Source organism: Lepisma saccharinum, chromosome 2, assembly GCF_977018435.1.
Source record: "Lepisma saccharinum chromosome 2, izLepSacc3.1, whole genome shotgun sequence".
Classification (NCBI taxonomy): domain Eukaryota; kingdom Metazoa; phylum Arthropoda; class Insecta; order Zygentoma; family Lepismatidae; genus Lepisma; species Lepisma saccharinum.
Genome location: NC_139230.1, coordinates 94,570,555 through 94,595,380, shown reverse-complemented (window position 1 = coordinate 94,595,380; position 24,826 = coordinate 94,570,555). Strand labels below are relative to the sequence as shown.

Genomic DNA, 24,826 nt, shown 5'->3' with positions numbered 1-24,826 from the left:
AATGGATCAAACTCGGCAATAAGCTCTCCGTTGTGCAGAGAATGGATTTTTTCTTCGTGTGGCCGCGGTGACTCAGTCGGTAACGTCTGACTACCATACTCAAGGTCCCGGGTTCGATCCCCGGCCGGTTTAAATCCGGGATCTTTTCTAACGTTGGAAGCGGCCCCGGCGCCCACCCAGCGTCGAATGACATGGGTACCTGGGGCGAACCCTGGGGGGTAAAGGCGGTCAGGGGCGTGATGCTGATCACATCATCTCAACTCATGACCGGATCAAGAAAGTGTGGGGCGTTACCCCCACCGACTATACGCCTTCATGGCGTGGTGCTAAGCACAGGAGAGCACTTTACCTTTTTTTTTTTTACCTTTGACCACGTAAGGGAAGCCCGCGACTTGTCAACTTCTTTACGACAGAAAAAATCTTCTTAAGACACTGGCCTAGTACGTAAGTTCCGTCTGAATATGTGATTGAAAATGGTTCTCCAAGGTCCCAACAGATTTCTGCCTTGTTAAGAGTGCCAACTCGCAGTTTTTGTGTTCTTCAGAATTTTCGTGTGATGCTAGAATATTTGAAATGCTTTTCCAGTCTGAAATGCAGTGAGTTGCGATGTTTGTTTTGCCCTTGAACAACCTGCATGATGCACAATAAACGGCACCAATGCTTCACGAATATACCAAATAATTCCGCAAAATTGATTCGACATTTACAAGTTTACGAAAAAAAAACACTATTATTTAAAAATCTTGTCTTGCCTGCTATGAGTCTTTGCGATTTAGAAAAATCGTTTTCAGCATTCTGATAAATTCCACATCTTAGAAGAATGCCAATTGTAGACTCATTCAGACACCACTTGGCAGGATCGTCAGTAACGAAATTTGCACTCACTGTCACAATCAGGAACTCCTACGAACTGAGGGGACACTACCTCAGGTGCACTTTCTTCCTCCACTAAACCCACAATATTTTCGACATTTTGCATTTCAGAGAGTTCACTCGATGTAGCCGCTTCCACTTCAATTTTTGAACTGCTTTCGGAAATCACTTGTTCCTTTCGCTTAAAAAACGTGTCCACTGTACCAAGCTTTTCCTGTAAGGTTGCTTCTCTTCTTTCACGCTTTTCGTTTGCAAGTTTACGATAAACCGCCCCACTTAACTTTGTTCACTTCATGCTGCCTGCTGCATTAAAAAAAAACAAAAAAAAACATCAAATCGCAAACGCAGTAGCAACAAACTGAATGCACCAGCCAGAGAATACAGTAAGACAAAAACTAGTTGCGGTCCACGCGAAAGCTGCACTCACTCACTTATCAGCAGTGTTTGTGTGTTTATTTTTTTTTTAAGACTGGCATTGTTACAGATGCGAGTTTCAAACAATCAGTCTTCTTTCCTGCCTGGCCATTAACAAACGCTTAGTGGAATGTATTTACAAAAACAAACCAACAAAGGCAGGGCGGCTTGCATTGTCATTGTAAGCGATAAAAGCCACAGCACGGGTTAAAAACAAATTGATTGGCGCCTGAAGGAGGCAGAGCAGACGAAACATTTTTTGATAACACATAAATCCGATACATCAAGGTTTCTTTCGTATGAAGCGACAGTTTTGCAAACCGTTGATTTGAAACATTGGTTTCATAGGTCTAAATTGTCACTGTGTACGTAAGACACTTTTTATTATTCTTGATATTCTGGAAAAAAGATTTGCCGCCCCCAACAGTTGCCGCCCCTAGGCACGTGCCTAGTGGGCCTATTTGGTAATCCGCCACTGTGTGTGTGTGTGCATGAAGAAACTGTATTGCTTTTATTTTTAATTTCTTCTAAACTACATTTTTTCATTGTGTTAGTAAAAATAATGAGCAATGTACGTAATTAATGGTTAATCCAGGGCTTGACTTCTCGTATTCAAACTGTATTGCTTTCATTTTTATTTTCATTTTACTTTCATTACTTTATTTTTCTTTTATTATTTTATTTTTCATTTATCTTTTTAATTTTTTAATTGTATACAATTTACTGAAAAAAATGATCCCTGTAATTAATGGTTAAGTGGAAGAGAAGGCATTAATGCCTTAACTTCGCCATGTAAACAAAGTCGTAAATAAATAAATAAATAATACACCTATTACAGCATACAGGGAATTAATAATACAATGATATTGCTAATAGAACAACATCATCAAAATAATGCACCTGAGAAGTATACCAACACTAAGCACTATATTTTAAGAAATTATATTATTAATGAACAATCGAGAATAACATTTATGTCTTTGTAATGCAGCTATGGTATAATTCTTCACAATAACTTCATTAAAATGCCAAACACGTATCATTGCGAAGAAAGTGAGCAAAAGAAACATGGAATTCATTTCTTTTCAGGCTTTCAATTTAGTCTTTCCAGCTTCTCTTTCGTACGTTCGGCCCCGAAAATAGGTGTATCGTTAAATATAGTCCGCAAAATATAATGTTGGAACCCTTCTCCCGCTATAGAAATCCTTTGACAATCAAAGATTTATCACTTTATCAGGAGCTTAATTTCCCCCTCCCACCATCTTAAATTTAATTCTCAAGCCTTCCACCAAAATGGCCATGCCAATTTTAGATTTACTGTTGATATTTTAGAGTGGATATTGCCCCCTAAAAAAATTAATTCTCAGTCCCCACACCGGAATTTCGGCAACAGTCTCAGACGTAAAAGTAATACACAATAATTGGGTATCAGCTCCAAATTTAATGCTAAATTCCCCTCCTAAACTTCCCGCCATAATCTAAGACTTAATTCGAGAGTTGGGTATTGTCCCTCCAACGTTTAATTTTCAATCCCCCACCAGAATTCACGCATCAATTTCAGGCCTAATACATAAGAGTTGGATAATGCTAACCCCTGATAATACATATTACCCGTTACAATTCCCTTGGCAGTCTATTTCTACTTATATAGCAGCAATGGTTAATTAATAACGTAATTCAACTTGTATCCAATGCTGTACTGTTCACTCAGTCAAATTTCCATCACAAAAATTCCCCCCTTCCCACAAACCCGCATGCGGGCAGCCCTGCTCTAAATACTTTCTTTTCTCATCAAATGGTGCACCTAAGGTGTAAACGTTTACATATGTTTTAGAAAATTATATAAATGTTGAATTTTATATTATTTTAAGGAAAAAATCTCCCCCCAAAATTTCGATGGCACGGTCCGCGCCATAGTCCTTTACCTTTTACGCGTTAGCACCCCCTGATCAGGTGTCTAAATGAGGATAGCAAAACTGAGGGAAGCCATTAAGAGAAGAAGACGTGCTTTCTGTGGATCTTTGAACAAAGATTTAAGGAAGAGACAAATGAAATATTTTGTGTTGATTGTAGCGTTGTATGGCGAAGAAACCTAGATCTTTCGAAGAGATGAAGAAAAGCCGATAGAAGTTTTAGAAATGTGGATATGGCGAACAATGGAGCGTTCGAAATGAACGGAGAAAGAAAGAAGCAGCGTTGGATAGAATTGGTGAATGAGAGAGCAATTATGGGAAAATAATTTGGATGGGAAACTGGCTAAGAAGGAGCTGCCTGCTGTAAGATGCTGGAAGGAATTGTTAACGGATAACAGCGAAAGAGATATCAGCAGATGGATTATTAAAAGAAGTGGATCCTATAGTGTATGTAATGTGTAAAATCGGAAAACCTGGAGGTTGCAGTGAAAAGCGTGCCCATTTGGCACAAAGCAATGGATAAAATTTATTGCTGTAAAATAACAACCCTAATTACTGAGCATCTATAAATAAAAGAATAATACAAAATATGAGTTTTGAAAGTTCGATTGTATCAGAAGCGGTACAATCTACTACATATTCTTTCAAAACGAAATATTTTCCTTCACTGTTTTTCCTGAAAGAAACTTCAGAGTGGAATTCATTCATCATTTACTCATTATTTTTTAGAGTTATTTCTACATTATTTGTTTCTTAAATATTCCCATTGCTAGCACTTCATAGGTCATGTATAGTTTACATATTGACATGATGCCAAGAAAATAAATTACAGTCCAACAAAATACCGTACCCGTGCAGGCAATTTGATATTAAAAGGGAAATTTTCAATATGAGCAACTTTCAGATTCATATTTAATTAAGTGTGCCTTCCATGGAGAATTGCTCATTAGGATGTCCTGTGTGCTGACAAAATGTCACATTATCACTTTCTCTTGACGACGTTGTGCTCAATCCTATTTGAAAAATCACGTCATATTCTGAATGAATTCTTTAGATTAAAGTTTTCGTAACAGCTTCATCCGCTCACCAATTGAACAAGAGCTTATAGAATGTCACATGTTGTGTAACTCGCCGCATATATTGTGTTTACATGTTGCATGACGTGAGAAATGACAATCAATACAGTAAGGCACGTGCAGCAATTGTGTAACTTCCAGAGTTATTTGAAATAAGCACGAACTCTCTTCAACAGATTAAGTTCACATACTGTAACCATTTACTGAAATAGCATATTAGATGTTGCAAGGAAAATGTAAAAGCAATGGCGTTATTTTCTTTATTGATTTAAGAATAGTAGCTTATTTCAAGTGCTTCGAAAGTTTAAAAACTGGTAAAAAAAATGGATTGGGATTTTTCTCTCATCCATTTCGTCAATTCATCATTCACCCTCAGTGTCACGATTATCCTAGAAGAAAGCAGAGGCGAAGAATAAGTAGTATAATTAAAGTATAACAAGAGCTGTTCAACAGACTATAACAAACACCTGAGTTTATTCCTGAAAGCCGCCGCATCGGTAGCCGAGTAAGTTGAGTGATCGGATCACGACATTGACACGGAAGGTTCAGAGTTCGAATTCTGACCTGGGCATTGGTGTTCATTTGTGAACGTCCATTTATGTGCGTATTTATGTTCAAGACAATTACAAGTACAAAAGAAGAAAAGTTGCAGTAAAATAAATTCCTATTGACAGAATCTCGTAAACAATATTGTACAGTACTTATTTTCTTCAGTGTTTTGGAAAAATAACCGTACCTGTTAAAAGTACTTCAGTCAAATTTTTGACAATGAATCTAGCAACGCTTCTGCTGTGAAGAGGATTCTCGTATTTACATTATATGCATTAATCCTAAGAAATTCTATGACTGGTAGAATCGACATCAGTTTCAGAAAAACCATGATGTTGGGGAATTGATTGATCGAATTGGTGTTTTAAGTCCACTTTATGCAGACAAAGGTTAATCGGGACTGGACTAACAGTTTAAAGTGGGATCCGAACCACTATGTGCCTCCAAGGGGTATCGAACCCGGGACACTTTGATTACAAGGCGACAACGCTACCACTGCGCCATCTGGGAGGCCCTGATGTTGGAGAGAAAAAAACAACAGTTTTTTGTTTTATCTTTCTGCTCAGCGATGGCGAAAAGGGACCACAGACCTTTCGGTGAGGGTGGAGAGCTAAATATATGGTTAGTTTTGTATTGCAATCATTGAGGAACCTTTGTTTCATAATGCAAAAGAGTATACGAAATTTCCCTGTGTGAAAATTAGTTTGAAACATTAGTGACACTGTAATCTAAGAAACTATTCAAGAATCAAGGGGTATCGAGTGTCAAGCAACTGTCTTTGAATCATAAAAATATTCAAAACAATTTTAATAATGTACACAGTATTCTACAGAATGTCTTACATAACCAGTACAAGGTCTATAGTGGTGCAAGAGTCTTCCTTTCTAGCAAGTACCGAGCCGAGACGAAAAAAGTCGGGACATGAATTAAAATAAATGGACTGTGTGTTTTTCCTATTCTTGAATATGGCTCCTGTATTTGGTCAATGGCATGTGAAAGCAATTTAAAGAAAACAAATAAAGTAGTAAGTTTCTTCGTCAGAATAGTCAAACACAGATGCCCAACCCTTGCAAACTTCTCCAAACAAGAAATTGTATCCACTCTACAAATTCATGACCTTTCTCTTCGCCGTCAACTCTCAGATTTAACACTACTCTTCAGAATCATTAATTGACAACTTTTCACCAGCGAACTCTTGCCACTTCTTAATATAAGAATCCCACGTCCCAACAGTAAATGCAACAATTTCTTTTATATTAAATCTTCAAGGCTATCTTTAGAACAAAGATCACTTCTCTACAGGCTACAAACCCTTTACAACTCATTAAAAGACGATCCGGGCTTCCATTTATCAAAACAGACTCACAGAACGGCGTGCATAAAGCAGCTGAAGAGTAAATAATATTATTTTTGCTCTAGTTGTTATTCTTGTTATAAATGTATATGTGTATGTATGTGTCCATCTTATTATTTTGTTTATTTCTTTTCCGGTTGATATCCTGATGTAAAATGGATTTTTCTGTATTCAGGACTTTTCAAATAAATAAATAAATAAATCGGGACGTCTGGTAGCCTTGCTTCAATGGTTATAAAACTAAAATTACCAAATATTACAGACTGCAGACTTCTGGAGCCTGTCTCTCTTCAGAAACAACCCATTCATTTGTGAAAGAACAAAATCGAAATTCTTGCAAAATTTGAAAAATTATCAACTTTATTTTCTTAGGTTTTTATAGGTTCAAATTAACATTTTTCATAGCTCGAGGGGATGCCCATGGTTCCCATGCCCCCCTCCCCCTCCTTGTGTACGGGCCTGCACTCCACACAAAATACTTCATTACTCGCTTTCTTAGTTATTTGACCAGCTTCACAAACACACTTCTTCTTTTAAAGGCTTCTTTTGCCACTGCTATTCTCAACTTCACTTCCTTACTGCAGCTCATGCCAATACTTATGATACATCCCGGGTCAACCTTTCCTTTATTTTGGCCTCGAATTCTCACGTTAATTTTCCTTGGTTTCTTCCCTATAACCATACCCCCTCTCTCTCTCTCTCTCTCTTGTTTAAATTTATTTTCACCCAGAATTCTTACAGTGAGCATTCATGTATTCACTGTCCTTTTGTGTTATGCCAGTAAAACCATGTTGTCCGCAGACATGTAAAACTTCTTCTTCCTATTATTACCCCTTCCTCTGTATTCTGGAGAAAGTTCTTTACCAATTATTCTAACTAAGTAGATGTTGAATATTGAAGGTGTCCCTTGTCACCCAATTTCACTTCCTTCTGCTATTTCATCTTCTACTCTCAGTTTAACTCATTGTTTCATGTACAGATTGATGAGCATCCCCTCTTTCCAATCTACACCAATCCTTTCATTATCTCTGGGCCCGTTCCGAAAGTCGCACGAGTTTAACGCGTTAAACAAACGAGTTATGGTAACTGGCCGTCCCATAAGTGCTTCCGTGCGTTTCGTGAGGTTCATTATGCTGTCCCAAAAGTCGCATTCCGTGCGTTTCGATATTCACCCAACGCAATGGCTAGGAGGCTGGTTTGTTAGGTGAGAATCGTCTGCTGCTTGCTTCAAACTGCACTAGTTCGGAAAAATGGATTGCAATTTTAACAGAGAGCGATATGAAGCAACATGCTCAAGATGAGTGTGCCTTAACTGTTCTTACAATGTGATTAAAATGTGTAACAATGTCCGCAGTAGAGTTTATTTCTGCCAGACATGCCTTCCGCTGGACGCCATACGGAAACTTTATCTAAACAAAACGCTGCGCCTGCGCTTTCGTCTAGAGCGTCCCATAAGTCTGCAAAATAACTGGTTTCACTAGATTCACGGCCCCAGTTATCGTTGAATTCGTTCGTTACGTTAAGACTTTCGGAATGCACCCTCTGTAAGCTTCATCCAATTCACTCTATCGAATACTTTCTCCAGATCCACAAAAACCATAAATACGTCCTTCTTCTATTTAGGTATCTTTCACCATATAACTTTTAAGAAGTTTTCTGTTTGTTTACATATGAAATATCCCAGCGGAGGGAAAATTACCTCCCTTCAAAATAATCGGCGAAAGGGGATTCGACGAAACAGGAATTTCTCTTTCGCCGAAAATTTTACTTAGGTGGTAAATCTGATATAATGCACCTCGGGGCCATTCGGCAAAACGGGAAGACATGAAATTCACTTAGGATAATGGGACAACCGGTTTCTTTCAAACGACAAATTTAGTGCCTACTCTTCAACACTCCTTGCGAGTCGTAAATATTACAGAAAAAGTATATAGTTATGTCCAGTTCGAACTCATGCGCGTTTCAATTTAAACAGTTGCGTGCCCAGGATTTTCGACTTACGTAAAAGTATACGTACGTACTTGCATTCAACTTAATGGAATAGCTTATTTTTCAGTAATTAAATTACAATGCATGTACGATGATTCAGAAAGAAACACAAAATATAAATATAAAAAAGTACTTGTAAGGATACAACTTTTTCAACGCTTCATCTTCCTCAGTTACATTGTTTCAATTCACTGTGTTTTTTGTGCTCCTCCAATGCTGAAGCACCATTTCCAACTTAATAGGTAATGTTTATGTTGACTTGAAGTCCTGAGGAAAAATATATAAATATTTAAATATATTGAGGAAATTGGGGAGCTCCGAGAGAGTGAGCGTAATCCGGTCGAGACGACCTACTATAACGGCTGGGGGTACGTCGGGCCGACCCCCCGACTATTCCAATACTGGTTGAAGATCTCCACGCTTAGAGGTGACGAAGGAAAGTGTGGGAGGGACACCGGCAGTCGGTAGGTAAGCCAAGGCCCTTCATGGGCTGTCGCGCTAAGGATTATTATTTTATTATATATATATATATATATATATATATATATATATATATATATATATCAATGGTCACTACGTATATTTCACATAATGAACTTTTTCTTTAAAAAAAAAATCTTGGTTTCCAACATTTCGAGAAGAAAACTCACTCCATCACCTTAAAAGAATAGCTAAAGTAAGTGCTTGCTTTGTTACAAAGAAATTATTGTATTACCCATAAAATTTATTTGGTGCTTTTCTGCTAAGGAGTAAGATAGGAAGAAGGAAAGAACCATCACAGAGCGATCCAACAGCATAGGCGGCTCTAGAATTTAGAATCTAAGAGTGCGGAAGGGAAGGGATGCTGTGCTTGTTACAAGAGGTGCAAAATGTATTTCATCGAAAGAACAAAGTTCTTATATATTTTTTTTCCCCACTTAGAATGCCATAAGTTTCTGAAATCTAAGCTAAAACAAAAGCAGTAAAATGACAAATGAATGAACAGTTGTACTTATTATGTTTTTTCACGATAATTAGCATTCTTAATATTTGCTCGACATCACAGAAATGAAAATAATTGTAATAATTCTTCAGTTACTTACAGAGTTGCAAAAGAGTGTCAAATATATAGACGAGATAAAATAATATATTTTGGGGAGATAATGTATGGGTCGAACCGAATGCAAATACCGATTATTGAGTAAATGAATAATTTTAACATTGAAGATTAGCGACGGTGTGTCTGGAGTTTTACTATGAATCTAAAAGTAACAAATTAAGATCTCACAGGAACACAACACATAGCCACATATTGCAATTTGAGATTTGTTTACAAATCTAAATATTTTTTTCTTGCAGTTAGTGAATGTTGGCAAAGTTCAAGGCAATCAAGTTTGATGTAAGTCTTAGGAGACAAAAGAGAGACTGTTAAAGTGTGTACCAATCTCATGAAGATGCCAATGGATAAATGTAAACTACCTGAACCCTACCTGTACATGGATGTCTGGTAATTGATAATCAGGGCACTCTGAGAGAGAAAATAAAGGGCAACTGCAAACATGTCAAGTATAGAAGTTCCCTTGAATGAAGACCACGAAGGTAAGTAGTTTTGAGGAAAAACTTTGCATATTCAGAATTCATGAACTGACTCTTTATAGTAGGTACATTTCCATTAATCACACCGTACCTTTGACGATTTTATTGGAATTGTATGGCACTTTAGAAAAGTAACAATAGTTTTAAACATATAATGCTTTTATGCTAGGCGTGAACAAGCTAATTTATTTGAGGGTGTCTTATGGCTGTCTTAATTGCCTATCTGTACAATGTTAGCCTAATTGTCGTAACTTCATGTTCCTTTTTCAAAGGAACTATTAGCTGCTCAAATTTTAAGATAATAGTCTCTGAGTATTTGTTATCACTTTAGCACAAGTATCATTGTGACGATATTTATTTTATTATAATAATGAAAGGAAACAAATCAAAATCAATATTGGTACAGAATAAATAACAAACTCTAACAAATGTAATACAATACAAGACTATATCTCTGCAGGTAATATACGGTATATTAGCTGAATCCCTCTCATTAAATAAATATGTAAGTTCAGTTTTTCCTTGATTTCTAATGCACATTACTTCATAAAATATAATATTGTACCTGGTCACTTGATAGTTAATACTCTGTGTGAATTATAATGCTTAAGAATATCTTCTTTACTACGTGATTACTGATTCAAATAATATCACATTGATTTGGAGTGAGAGAAAGCTGGGTATATCAAATAAAACAAAATGGCTTACTTTTTAAAACGCGGGTATTATTTTCATTATTTTAATCAGGGGTAGGCAGGCATAACTAAAAAGAAATGACGCGCCATCCCCTTTTTTCTCTGGAGCCTGCATTAATTTTATTTATTTATTTGTAAATGCGGGCTAAGAAACCCATGAATCCAACTAAGATAAGCTATGAAATGTGATCTTAAAACATTTAATGTATTAATTAATAAAATATTGGATTAAAAGTAATGAATTCTTGCGTCGGAGTGGCCTTCCTAAAGGAGGCTCAACTGGTAAGATCATGAATAACTATGCAATACATTATACTACATGGCCGACTCAACCATATCGCTGCAGATTTTAAACTTCGGCTAGCAACAGTGCAAAAATTCAAAATGGTATGTTTATTATTCTGATTTAATGATACACGTGATACAGGTACAGAAAACAAACAAGCATTAAGAAAATAAAACCGTACTCGTTATTTAATGAAAGTAATGGAATTTTCCGTAAACGAACTCAAAATATTAAAAAAATAAAAAAAGTATAGAACTGAACTTAAGAATTCAGGCACCATGTAAACATTTTCATCGCCATGGCGACCGGGCGCCATGCATTTTTCTATCCTTGTTTTTAATGGTATAGTTTCTGCATTATACTATATATATTTTATAAGACACTTTACGGAGTGCCAAGGCACCCCTGGCACCCCCTGTGCCCTGCATGCTTATGCTTGAGATTCTAGGACGACCAGCAATTGTTGGGTCCACTTTCATTTTGTATATTTTACATAATACATACACTAAAAGGCTTAAACTTACAATCTGCGATGCCAAGGGTCCCGGGTTCGAATCCCGGTCGGGCTTGGTTGTTTGTGAATGTCCATTCATCAATTTCATCATTTCATCACTCATCCCCATCTTCGCAAATTAGCCAAGAGGCACAAAACGCGAAGTAAAATAAACTAAATCAATCAATCAATCAATTAAACTTACAATATCGCATTTTGTAACTTCCTATTGATACCGTTCATATCCCTACTTACTTGAAAAAATGACATAATTATTCAAAACCTTCCGTAATGAAATGTTAATTCCATCATAATCTTTCTAATAAACTCAGATATTCTAATTGGTACTAACGTATTACATATGTATAGAAAAGTATTATGTGAAGCCAACAAGCAGAATGTGATCAAATTAGTCGAGTAGAAACCGTTAAATAAAATTAAAACTTGGAGAATAGAAAATATCTAGTTTTGAGTTATGGTAGTTGTTGAAAAAGTTTTTGACTCATGTAAACTACATACGAATTTAACTAATTGTATCTCAGGCAGAAATGTGTTTTTCTTTTTTCTTTTTTTCTTTTTTTTCTTTTTAGGAAATCGCAATTTCCGACCAGGACTCTAAAACAATGAATTTATCAACTCTCTGGTCACTTAGAGAATTAACAAGAATAGTTTACGGAAAAGACTTTCTTCGTGTTGCTCAGAAACTAGTATTTTAATAAAGATTTGCTCTTATGAACTATCTTTTAAAAAAATTATGAAAACATAATTTCTTCTACATAAGCTTTTTGACATAGCACAGAGAAAATTTGTTTCGCTTAGTTCATAAAGCATTTGATAGTATTCGTGGAGAATTAACTGCGTTTGAACGTCAGTGGACCAATATATATAAAATTTAATAAATTAGTTTATTAAATTTTGTATACATGATCATGTGGAGGCATACTCAAACAGTTAAAATTCATGCAGAACTTTGAATCTAGTCTCTTAAAGTCTCTGTCCATATTGTGGGGTCTAAAACAAATTCTGTCAACCTTATTTGTACTACCATCAGGACAGATAAAAGTGAACATTCGTCTTATTACTCCTAATATGATTTATTTTTGTTTTTAATTTAGGGAATGAATACTAATATAATATTTTTCGTATAATTGTAGGGTGGCAAATTAATGAATTGAATGGCATATTGTAATATTCGAATGGGCACATAATAAGAAAAACAGTTGATTGATTGATTGACTTGCTTTATTTTACTTCGCTTTTGTGCCACTTTTGGCTAATTGCGAAGATGGGGATGAGTGATGATATGATAAAATTGATGCATATTCACAAACATCCATGCCCAGGCCGGGATTCGAACCCGGGACCTCTGGCGTCGTAGCGGGATGTTCTAATCACTCCGCTACGAGGGCCGGCAATAAGAAAAATAACATTATTTAGTGACATATGAGACATTTTCAGATAGTATGGATGCTGCCTTCTGATAATGGATTTCGATACATCGTCATAACATCTATAGACGCAATTAATAGAATGTAAATATTTATAGTGAAAGTAATCATTGAAACATTGCAGGAGAAAGGATTTGAAGATGGAACGGCATTGAATGTTTATTTTATGACAATTCCAAAGTTTTTAGACAAGCGATGTGACTTCCTACAGTTTATATTTCCTTTAGAGCAGAATGCTTGGACGCATCTTCTGATTGTATTGCTCTTCAAGCTGTCGACGTTAGTGATTAATCAACAGGCAATCTCGTTATTGTAATGTTACTATTATTCACGGAAAATAGAGGATTAAACATGACTTATAGCTTAAATAGATGTTGGTATTTTTCCCATTGCTTGTTTTGCGCGTTGATTTGCATCATAAATGATAAATTTATTACACGTAAGCATGTACAGTACCCTCATAATGTAACTGTTATTAGTTAATTTAACTCTGTAACAATACTAGACAAGAAACTAATTTCTGAAAAAAATCAGTGTGTAACAACTTGGGTGCCAACAACCCATTCCCCCCGGAAAAGTAAACTCCCCCTTTTTATGCTAAATTCTTTAAGCAACTTGTTTTGAGGACACACACACACACACAAGCACAAGTTTCTGATATTGATATATCTTCTATAATTTTCCGTAGAGAACTGTGTCTATTATTTAATAACTATAACTAGATTTTTAATCACATTATTTATTTGCAACTCAAATGAAACTCTCTATGTAGAAATTATAGCCTTTAATGTTACTATTCTTATTAAACAGACAAAGCTTTTGTTTTATAGATTCTGAATCAAATTTTGTATGCACGAATATGAAATTGTGAGCTGTTGTTTCTAACAAAATACGCCAGATTAATTCTGAATTTTCTTTCTTTGAGGAAGAAAATGCAGAATTTTTTTTTCATTCATATTTGATTTGTATTTATAATTGGGGCTTTCATGTTTTTCAGTTGTGGCCAATGAATTTTGTTCAGGTTATACAGACAGTTCCGGCCGGTGGAATAACGGTTTTTATTGTCCACCAAGTGAAGCAACACAAGCACAATACTGTTGTGGAACAGAATCGTACAAATACTGCTGTACCTCAAATGAGCAAGTGACAGAAGACGAGCTTACTAGGTAAGTAATGCAATTCCACTTTTTAATGCAGTATTCCTCACTATTTAGAAAATACATGAACTTGCATTAAATAGATATTTTCAATTGTTCCGTTATCTTTATTATATCACAGGATATGTGCAATCATTAGCAATATTTCATTTATTTAGGACTGAATATAGCTATGAGAAAAAGGACTTGCAATATATTCCAACTCAATAATCTGATTAAGAATGGAACGACTGGTGTGTTTCTCCTTAGTCACTTTGTACTGTACTGTTATTCCTAATTTAATTTAATCTTCATCTTTAGTTTAAATGTATAATTGTATTCAAAAAATAACCGATAATCGTGAAGATGAAACTAAATTAGACTCAGGTTACTAATCACCACATGAGTATTTTCTTGAGGCGAAGCAGCTTTGCAGTAGATGCCATGTGGTCAGAGCATCGAGTCTCATCGCAGATGCTTCGCGACTGGCGAAGTCGCTCCCCAATTGTCCTCACGATGAAGGGGCAAAACCGAAATCCTGGGGGCTCTTCTGTGTGTGTGAATTTCGTATTTGTTATTGATTTTATTTAATTATTTATATTATTATCAATATGGATATTAATGGGCCAGTTCCATTTTATTTTTATCATATTAGAGATTTATGAATTATTCTGGAACTCATATTATTTGGGGAACTGAACTACATGCATCTTAGGAATATTATAGTTTATTTTTTTAATTTGTCGCAATTAAATATTTGGATATGTATTGGGGAAATACCGTAATGATAGTTTTTAAGCCAAATCTTTCAAATGAAAGAATGTCACGTTCAAAATTAATATAATTAACGAATGTGTCGATTTGATTTTTCTGTTACAACTCAAACCTTTAAATCCATTTTTTTCCCATCTGAAAACCAAACACACTGACATAATATTTTGACAGCCGGAATGGAAACTATATTCTAATGTTTCATTATCATTAAACAAACTTTATACAACGATATGAAGTAGCAGGAGTGATAATGGAGAAATTCTTAGACGTATTAATCGCCCAAATCAGCATATTGACTAACACTTGTAATTGTCTCTCTTCCGACGTTCCTTCCATTTTGTTGAATTAAATTAATATTTATTATTAATATTTTATTTCAAAATACAATTCACGAATTCGTAATGTATAAACGAAGCTAAATATAATTTTATTGCATGTTGAAACTGTGACTTTAAAAATTGTTGGAAAAGTGTGTCTGTCTCTCTCTCTCTTTTGTGTGCGTGCACGATTTTAAAAATAAATTGTATGGTACGTGGAATAAATAGAGAGCTTTTATATATTTGGAAAGAGAATGACGCACACACACAAACACACAGAGACAGCGAATACAACAACTCCTGTAGTTAGGTTTTTACTTATTTTACGATTAATGCTATTGGAAATTCCATTTTGTAATGATTATTAAAATAAAAATAAATTAACATTTTCCACAAGGGTTTATGTAATGTGATTGCGAAAAAGATAAAAGAGTGACGATAGAAATTGCGGTGACGAGATATTAAAATTTAATTTCACAACATTGTCTGATATTCAAATCTTGTCGAAGGAAAATTATAAATATTTTATAGAGTATGCAATGGATTTTTCGCCTTGTTGCTAGCTCCTTGCTATCCAGTTAGTGTGTTTCAACGCTCGCTAACGGTGATTGTCACGTACGAGGGTCGCTATTACGTACGGTTTCCATAATTTGTGTTACAACTCGAGTAAATTTGGGTAACATGTCGCAACGTGTAATGCTGCAGGAACTTGCGGAAAGACTTGCGTAATATCAAGAATTATAGAAAACAGGCACAGGTGGGAATAAAAATATCAGTAGTGAAAGAGATAATCTTACTGAGTCGACGATCGACTTCACAGCACGCTGAAGGGAAAGATTCTGTGGGGAACTAACAAGGTGATCGAACCTGAAAGTTCACAAAGGACGGGAGTTGCCGAAGCACTTCCTCTTTCCGTGCTGGGAAAGCCGAGCACGTAAGCAGGAACAGTCCTTCACCTCGGCGAAAAATTTCTCTTTATGTTTTATTCACCGACGATAAGGAAAGGCTGTGGCCCTTCCCCCACGGATTCTTTACGATTGCCGAAAAGGGCTACCATCGATAAACAAACGCTCCTGGTGAACTCGAGAGGCAACCCCCTTGGATTCGCTGTCGCCGAGATCGAGAGCGAACAAAAGAACAGCTATTTTAATCTCATCTGCCTAACCGATCACTCGAGTTCTAAATAAAGCGGCGAGCCCACGTGAGAAAAATGCTTAATGCATGGCGGCTGGTACAATCTGTTTATGAACGTTGTGTGCTGGTTTCCTGTCACTCCCGGCACTCGGGAATGGCTGTTCAATTGATGGCGTCGGTTATTTCTTGCCTATTGCAGTGTCATTGACCCTTTGCGGCTTTATTCCCCGTTTCTCGAACGTGTAATTGTGGTTCTGCTTTGAGTAACACGAAATATGTCCAGTGCCATTCTAGGTCCCCAACTGGGTGTGTGGGATGATGGCTGCAACTGAAATATAATACCAGTAAATGAAGCCTCCTGTGCATCTTTCTGGAAAAGTAATGGTGAGGGATCTTGTATAAATGTCGGAAGGTCACTGTAGAACAAAGCATATAAAGTGTAGCAATCATGCCTATATCCCAAACTCTCGTGAACGTACGTTTTTGTTATTTAGAACTTCCTATCCATGTTTACCAGAGTGGAAAGAAAGGTACGTGAGATAGCCTATTAAAACTACATAAGCCATAACATCATTTTTGTATTCTATACTCACAAAAGGATGATGATAACGAAAGCGTCCTGTACTTTTATGCAACCATAAATTGAATATGAACCCATGCTGGAGGAAATTAACATTGTAAAGATATTTAAAAGGAAATGGTTCATCATACAGATTCCCACACAGAGATTAACTTTTGCCAAAAAGGTGAGCAAAATTACATAAAGCAGTAAATATAAACGACTGCATGAAACATATAAATACGTTGGAACCTGGATTTAAAATAATCACATCAAAATACTCTGTTAGGAATTTCATTTGAGGGGAGGTGGGATGGTACTTTACTATTATTGTTATTCGTTCCTGAGATATGGATGGATGGAATTTTTAGTCAAATGTTGAATTAGATCAATATTCCAATAACTTGATTCAATATGTAACTCCGAATAACCGTAACTCTCCTAACCGACGGGGGAGAACCGGGATATTTTCCAGCTGTTCAGGCGGTTGCGGCGCCCACCCAGCGTCGCAAAAAAGTGGATACCTGAAGGAAACTCTGGGGGGTAAAGGCGGCCAGGGGCGTGGTGCTGATCACATCAGCCCCAGTAGTAGGTACATTAGATAACGTCAATCGCTATTTAATATTCGCAATTAATTTCTATGTACTTATAACTAATGTGCACGGGTTTTAATTAATTCGCAAGTACTTAGAATTTATTTGCATGTACTTAGAATACTTTACATTTATGTATTTGCATGTTTATAACTTTTTATGAATATATATTTATTTATTTTATGAAAAATATGTATATAGAAGGTAATTAGAGGTACTAAACGCTATGCATATGGTTTTATATTTATTACTGCAAAGTATGTAATGTATAAAATGTTAATATTAATGTTTATAGTATTGAAAATAAGAGTTTATGGTTTATGAACCGCTATGAAAGGTTGTAATGGCTGTAGGTACAGGTCCAATTACGATTGGGGACGGTCCCGGTACTCGAACCCGCGATATGCAATATTATTAATTAGTACTATGTAATAATTGCATTATATTATGAAACACGATGGTGCAACACGCTAGACAGAATACGGTTTCAGAATCTCGATTCCGCTCTGATGCCAGACAGAGAGAAAGAATTAATATTCCGCCCAGGTAGACGAGAAAGGAATTTGGGGAGTGTGCGTTCAAGGTCAAATGACGTCACATCGTCAGAACAAAGACGAACCCAATTGACCAATCAGAGAACGCGTCGGTAGGTTTTCAGAACCGGTTTTTTTCTAAGGTTAACCAGTACGCAAGAACAGGGGAAAGCTATGCAATAGTGTAGGGCAGGGGAGGGATTGATCCAGACAACAAAGGATGTCTGGAAATGCACAGCAAGGGTTAAATTTTTTGAAACCGTGCCTTGTTTGCATGCTAGAACATGTTTCTGTATAAGTAGGCCAAGGTTTTCTAGAACACTAGAACAAAGGATGATGGGAAGGAGTTCAAGGTGAACTAGACCGCAAGAACAAGGAGAACGAAGCGTAGGGGTTTTAATCTGTACTATGAAGAAGGGAGAGCTATCAGGGACGGGGCCTACAGTTTTCACCATTTGCTTTTATCACGGGGTAACGAACCTAGGACCCTTTGATTATTGATTTAGGTAGTAAATTTATGTTACTATGTGCTATTTAACATATTATTGAGCTTATTTTTACCAAACTTTGACTTTATGTCAAATATTTTCCCAGCTTATCTTTATTTTTACCAAAATAACACTATTTATACTATTCAGGAAAGACTTTAAGTTACATTTTCGACACACAAAGTGTGTGTTCTCAACTTCTATCTGTTTATTTTACAACTTTATGTTAATTGTTTACCAAAATAACACTATTTGTACTATTCAGGCAACATTTTTTATTAAATTTTGGACTCACAAAGACATTTTTTTCAACTTTTAACTTATTATTTTACAACTTTATGTTAATTTTTTACCAAAATAACACTATTTGTACTATTCAGGCAACATTTTGTTATTAAATTTTGGACTCACAAAGACATTTTTTCAACTTTTAACTTATTATTTTACAACTTTATGTTAATTTTTTACCAAAATAACACTATTTGTACTATTCAGGCAACATTTTGTTATTAAATTTTGGACTCACAAAGACATTTTTTTCAACTTTTAACTTATTATTTTACAACTTTATGTTAATTTTTTACCAAAATAACACTATTTGTACTATTCAGGCAACATTTTGTTATTAAATTTTGGACTCACAGACATTTTTTTCAACTTTTAACTTATTATTTTACAACTTTATGTTAATTTTTTACCAAAATAACACTATTTGTACTATTCAGGCAACATTTTTTATTAAATTTTGGAATCACAAAAACATTTTTTCAACTTTTAACTTATTATTTTAGAACTTTATGTTAATTTTTTACCAAAATAACACTATTTATACTGTTCAGGCAACATTTTGTTATTAAATTTTGGACTCACAAAGACATTTTTTTTCAACTTTTAACTTATTATTTTACAACTTTATGTTAATTTTTTACCAAAATAACACTATTTATACTATTCAGGAAATACTTTTAGTTACATTTTCGACACACAAACTGTGTGTTCTCAACTTCTACCTGTTTATTTCACAAGTTTAGCCAAATATTTACTCAAGTAACACGATTTGAACGTGTTTGGACACACACACACACACACACACACACACACACACACACACACATATCCACACACACACATCCACACACACACATATCCACATACACACATACACACACACACACACACACACAGAGAGAGAGAGAGAGAGAGAGAGAGAGAGAAAGAGAGAGGTGTTTTGAATTAAATTTTGTACACATGAAGTGTGTTTCGTCAAGGTTTACCCTTTTATTTTACAAGTTTAGGCTTAGTATTACTCAAATAACACAATTTCATCCAATCAGGAAGGTATTATATTTTGGATGCACAAAGAGATGTTTTCAACTTTTTTATTGATTTTTTGCAGGGTATGTATTAATTTTTATTTATTTTGTTTTGTATCATATATACATTTACAAATTTTTAACTTAGAGTTTAGTATTTATTTAATTTTTTTCAAAAACACTAAAAAAAGTACTTTTAGCTAAAATGTAAGCCACAGAATATATTATTATTATTATTAGGGTTTACTGATTTCCACTATGCTATTTTTGGTTCTGTATTTCTATATGTATTTATTTAGGGCAGGTTACGCCTGCCACGTAGGAAAGTTTGTTTATTTTAGAGTTTGCTGAGTATTTTGTTACTGATGTACTAGGTAAACGTTTTCTAAATATATCAGGTAGGGCTCCATCCATATACTTTTGTTTTTGCTATTTTGGAGATGATGCGATCAGCACCACTCTCCATCTGCTTTTTATCTTATGTACCCAATATCATTTTGAGGCTTAGTGAATTCTAGAGGCTATTTATGCAGGAGAGAGGGCTTGAAAATTTTGATCTCAGATAACCCACAACTATTTGTCAGAGTATTTTAAAGGATATTTTATATTTATTATGTGCCACTATAATATCAAAGCTTGCTTAATTTTTACGTCTGTAACGCTGTTATTGTATTTCTAGCTAAGGCTTACTGGATAAAGTACACGAAATGTTCATCATTTCGACTATTTACCTTTATACGAGGCCAAATTTTTAGTGTAACGAAAATTATTGTGTGTCTATAAAGACTGAAATTCCTTTACCGATGGGTCCATAACTGGACGCTTACCAACATTGTTCCTTTTTTTTTTAAAAAAAATATAACCATTTATCAATATATTGACAATTCACAGGACAAGACGAAGTTCACAGACGACTGACTATATGGACCATAGGTCCACCGGCCAAACCTTTTTTTCTATGCTAGAAGAATAATTTAGCCCTATAGCCTTTTTCTAGGTATTTTTGAAGTATTACTGGTTTTTTGGGTGCATCAACACTTGGGTTATTTCCATTTGGTTTATTATACGAGGCTACAATCACTATTTGAACACTGAAATCCTCTGATTGAAACTAAAAGCTTAGGCTGTAACTAGGGATTTAGTATGTATATCGACAATTTATAGGACAACACGAACTTTACAAAGGATTGTAGGTGATGTAGGCCCACACGCCAGAGCTTTGTTAACCTGCACGAAGCATTTACAGCTAATGCTACGAGGAAATGAGGTTGATTTTTTACTGTTTCACAAGAATGCTACTTTTTTATACACCCAATATTTGCTTTTTCAAGTAACTACATGTACCAGAAGTACTTACAGGCCAACTCTAACTAGACTTCGACTTATTCTATATCAGGTGCTAAATTTATAAAGAACTATGATTGTGTATATTTCTGAGGAAGTACGCAAAAGCAGATTACCTGATTAAAGTATCTGAAAAACAGATTTTTCTATGCAAGTGTGTTTTTATTGACTGGATTATTTAACAGATCAAACAGGAAGACTGCAAAAATTCATTATAGTATAGTATAGTATAGTATAGGTGGTTTCAGTGATATAAAAAGAACAAATATAAGATTTCGCTTTTTTTGCTTCTGAGGCTAATCGCGACGCTAAAGGTAAATGGCGAGGAAATGTAACGGAGGAGAAACAGTCCCAAAAGTTATGGGCTGCATGTAAGTTAATACCACAGAGATATTACAGTAGGTGTAGGTTCTACCACCAGAACTTTTCTATTATAATAATACTGGTTATGCTGTACTGTTAGCTAAAGATGCTGATATTTGAGAAACTTAAAAGCTTATTTGCAAAATTTTAAGATAAATAATAATCTGTTAGACTGTAAACATATTTTATATCCATTCTGCAAAAGACCCGATGACAAAATTTAAAAATTGTTATCGCCCAGACAGGGACTCGAACCCTGGACAGATAGGTTAAAAGCCTAACGCTATACCAACTAAGCTATCTGGGCACAAGGTATTCTTTTCTTGAAAAGTTAGTTATGTTAAGAAATATATTGAAACACTTGAGAACACTCTTGGTCTGGTTCGACAGAGAAGGAGACAACATTTCCAAATTTTTACAGACTGGGTGTATTTTTCCACTATAGAGGCCTTCACTATATGTAATTCGAAACGCTAAAGTTCAGCTAGCTTCCAAAATTGAGGTAAAGATTGTGTTTGGCGAGATTAACAACTTACAATTATATCCAGTTACGGACAAATAAAGCTAAAACTCTCAGATTTACTGTACTAGCCAAGTTTTAGTAACATTTTCCTTCACTTTAGTACAAATACCAAAGAAATAGGTATATTTTATTTATAATTTGACAAAATGTACTAGTATTTAATTCACAAAGTTAGGTAAAAAACAGTATTTTTTAAAAATATTGTTACTGCCTTCAAATTTTATGTTATTTAGCCACTAACAACTGGTTTACACTGTTTGGCATCCTTTAAATAGGAAAAGAAGGAATTATTTGTTTAGTATTTTTACTAGTTTATATTTATTTAAGAAAACAATTCTACAGTTTAACTTAATTTTAACAAATTGTTACTAATTTATATATCAAAGTTATGTTATTTAGAGTGTATGAAGGCGTATAAAGTTAATATTTGTACTTATCAGTTCAACTAATAATTATATTTTACACACAAAAGATAATGTTTACAGTTAAATTACTTGAATCAGAGAATAATATTTTACAGTAATTGATTCATTCAGCACTAGTCAGTACTTTTATGCATCAGAAAGTTTTCTTAATTTTCTATTACTCATGCTATTTTGGGCTATTCTTAAAATGTATTTCTAGGGCAAACTGGTTTAATTTTCTGCTTATAATGCAAAGTTGACAGTTTTCGCACAATGCATTGTACATTTGTTATATTCTCTACTTACAATCCAAATATTATGCTTATTTAATGTATAACTAACTAACTCTCTAGCCTTTTTAAACCCGAATGTTCATGGCTGCAGCAACACATGCCTTTCATCTGTCCCTGTCCTGAGCAAGATCTATATACTCCTTTCCTTCCCTACCAATTTCCTTTAGGTCCATCTCTACATTACCCCTCCATCTTTGTTTTGGTCTTCCTATTGGTCTTTTACCATCAGGTTTCCCAACAAGAATCCTGTATACTCTTCTTTCCTCTCCCATTCGTACCACATGATCTACACACCTAAGTCTTCTTGATTTAATCATTCTAATAATATCTGGACGTGAATACAAATTATGTACTTATAAATTATGTAACCTTCTCCACTCATCTGTCTCCTCATCTGTTTTAGGCCCAAATATTTTCCTAAGGATTTTATTTTCAAATACTCTCAATTTATGTTCCTAGCTTATACTGTAATTATTATATCTTTTTCTATCAGCTTATTTTGAAATTAGTATTATTAGGTATAGTCTTTGATTTATAACTATATTGCTTTTTTTATCAATTTATCTAAGAGTACACGCAGTGTACACACTTTTATGTAAATAGATATGCCTTTTTCCAATATTTTAGTATGAAGATTGCACTTTAGCTATTTAAGCAAGGGTAGGAAAGGTAGGATTTCTGAGAATTTGTTGCAGGAATTTGTTGTCCAAGTATAGATGAGAACTGAGCTGGGAGACTGTTTTGAACCTTTTCATGAGAGTTTGCATGTGAACTGTATGCAAATTGAGCACTATTGACTGTGCATGCTTCTAAGTTTTGGTGTTATTTCACATCAAGTCTGTGAGACTGTAGAAAGTTTTCCCATTTCAAGTAGTTTTTATTGATTGTATTTGTATATGTTTTGGGGACTTAGCAGTTTTATGTTATGAGGCAGTTTGTTGTAGAATATTTTTACCGGATTGTTTTGAGATATTGAGTGTCTGCTGTTTTACTTGTAATTATTTTCCTTCTTGCGTTGTGTATTTGACTATATTTTGTCCAAGTTCGTAGTATTTAGAATAATTGTTATTGACTTGTAGATGTAGGGAGTAATAATCCTTTGCAAGATGCCCTATACTTTAGTCTGAACATTATTCTTAGTGTTCACTTTTGAAGCCTTAGTATTCTGGTAGTATTATTAATGTAGAGGTAAATTAGGCTGAAATGTAGGCATTTTTCTGATAAATTATACTCACTTAGTTGTTTCAGCAGGTAGAAGTTGCATGATGGTTTACTGCTGATGATGTTAATTTGCTCCTCTTATGTACTACGTATGATGTAGCTTACTTGAGTAATTGGAATTTTCTACTGAAAAATGGATTGCTTGTCTATTTTATTCCTATGTTGAGTTTATCCATAAGCAAGCCATGTTTTTACTCTATCCTATGCCTTGGAAGAATCTAGATATATTGTGTTTGCAGTTTTATGTTTCTCTAAGGTTTCAGCTATGTAGTTTTTTAAACTGTGCTATGGGTGTGGCTATTGATTTCTCTTTCTGGATGCCATGTTGGTTTCTGTGTATTCCTCTTGTTGCTTGAATTTGACTTAGGTTGTTTGCTTCTTTCTTAGATCTTTATTTGTTTATTTGTTCAGTATTTTTTATTTTTTTGAATTTTAATTACTTTAATTTTACATTAACTAACATATTTTACTTTAACAACAAAAGAATTTACTCTAGTATAAAAACTTCTACTAACAAAAATGTACTATTATAACTTCTAATTTTAGAAAATTGTATTTTTAAAACTTTAACTTTGAAAAATTGATTTTTAATTACTTTAATTTTACATTAACTAACAAATTTTACATTAACAACAAAATAATTTGTCCTAGTATAAAAACTTCTACTAACAAAAATATACTATTATAACATTTAATTTTAGAAAATTGTATATTTAAAACTTTAACTTTGAAAAATTGAATTTTAACACACTTTGACTTTAACAATGTACTTTGAAGTTTTTTATGTAAAAGAATATTAAAAAATAAAAGATCTAAGAAAGAAGCAAACAACCTAAGTCAAATTCAAGCAACAAGAGGAATACACAGAAACCAACATGGCATCCAGAAAGAGAAATCAATAGCCACACCCATAGCACAGTTTAAAAAACTACATAGCTGAAACCTTAGAGAAACATAAAACTGCAAACACAATATATCTAGATTCTTCCAAGGCATAGGATAGAGTAAAAACATGGCTTGCTTATGGATAAACTCAACATAGGAATAAAATAGACAAGCAATCCTTTTTTCAGTAGAAAATTCCAATTACTCAAGTAAGCTACATCATACGTAGTACATAAGAGGAGCAAATTAACATCATCAGCAGTAAACCATCATGCAACTTC

The 24,826-nt window shown here is 34.6% G+C and overlaps 1 protein-coding gene across 1 annotated transcript in view; it reads left to right on the top strand.

Annotated features, from left to right (window-relative positions):
- LOC145984470 (uncharacterized) overlaps positions 1-24,826 on the top strand; it is a 212,764-nt gene that overhangs the window by 10,838 nt on the left and 177,100 nt on the right. The window contains exons 2-3 of the mRNA XM_083118129.1: positions 9,507-9,746; positions 13,663-13,831. Coding sequence (XP_082974255.1) covers positions 9,707-9,746; positions 13,663-13,831 — 209 coding nt within the window. The 5' untranslated portion in view covers positions 9,507-9,706. The remainder of the gene's footprint in view (positions 1-9,506; positions 9,747-13,662; positions 13,832-24,826) is intronic.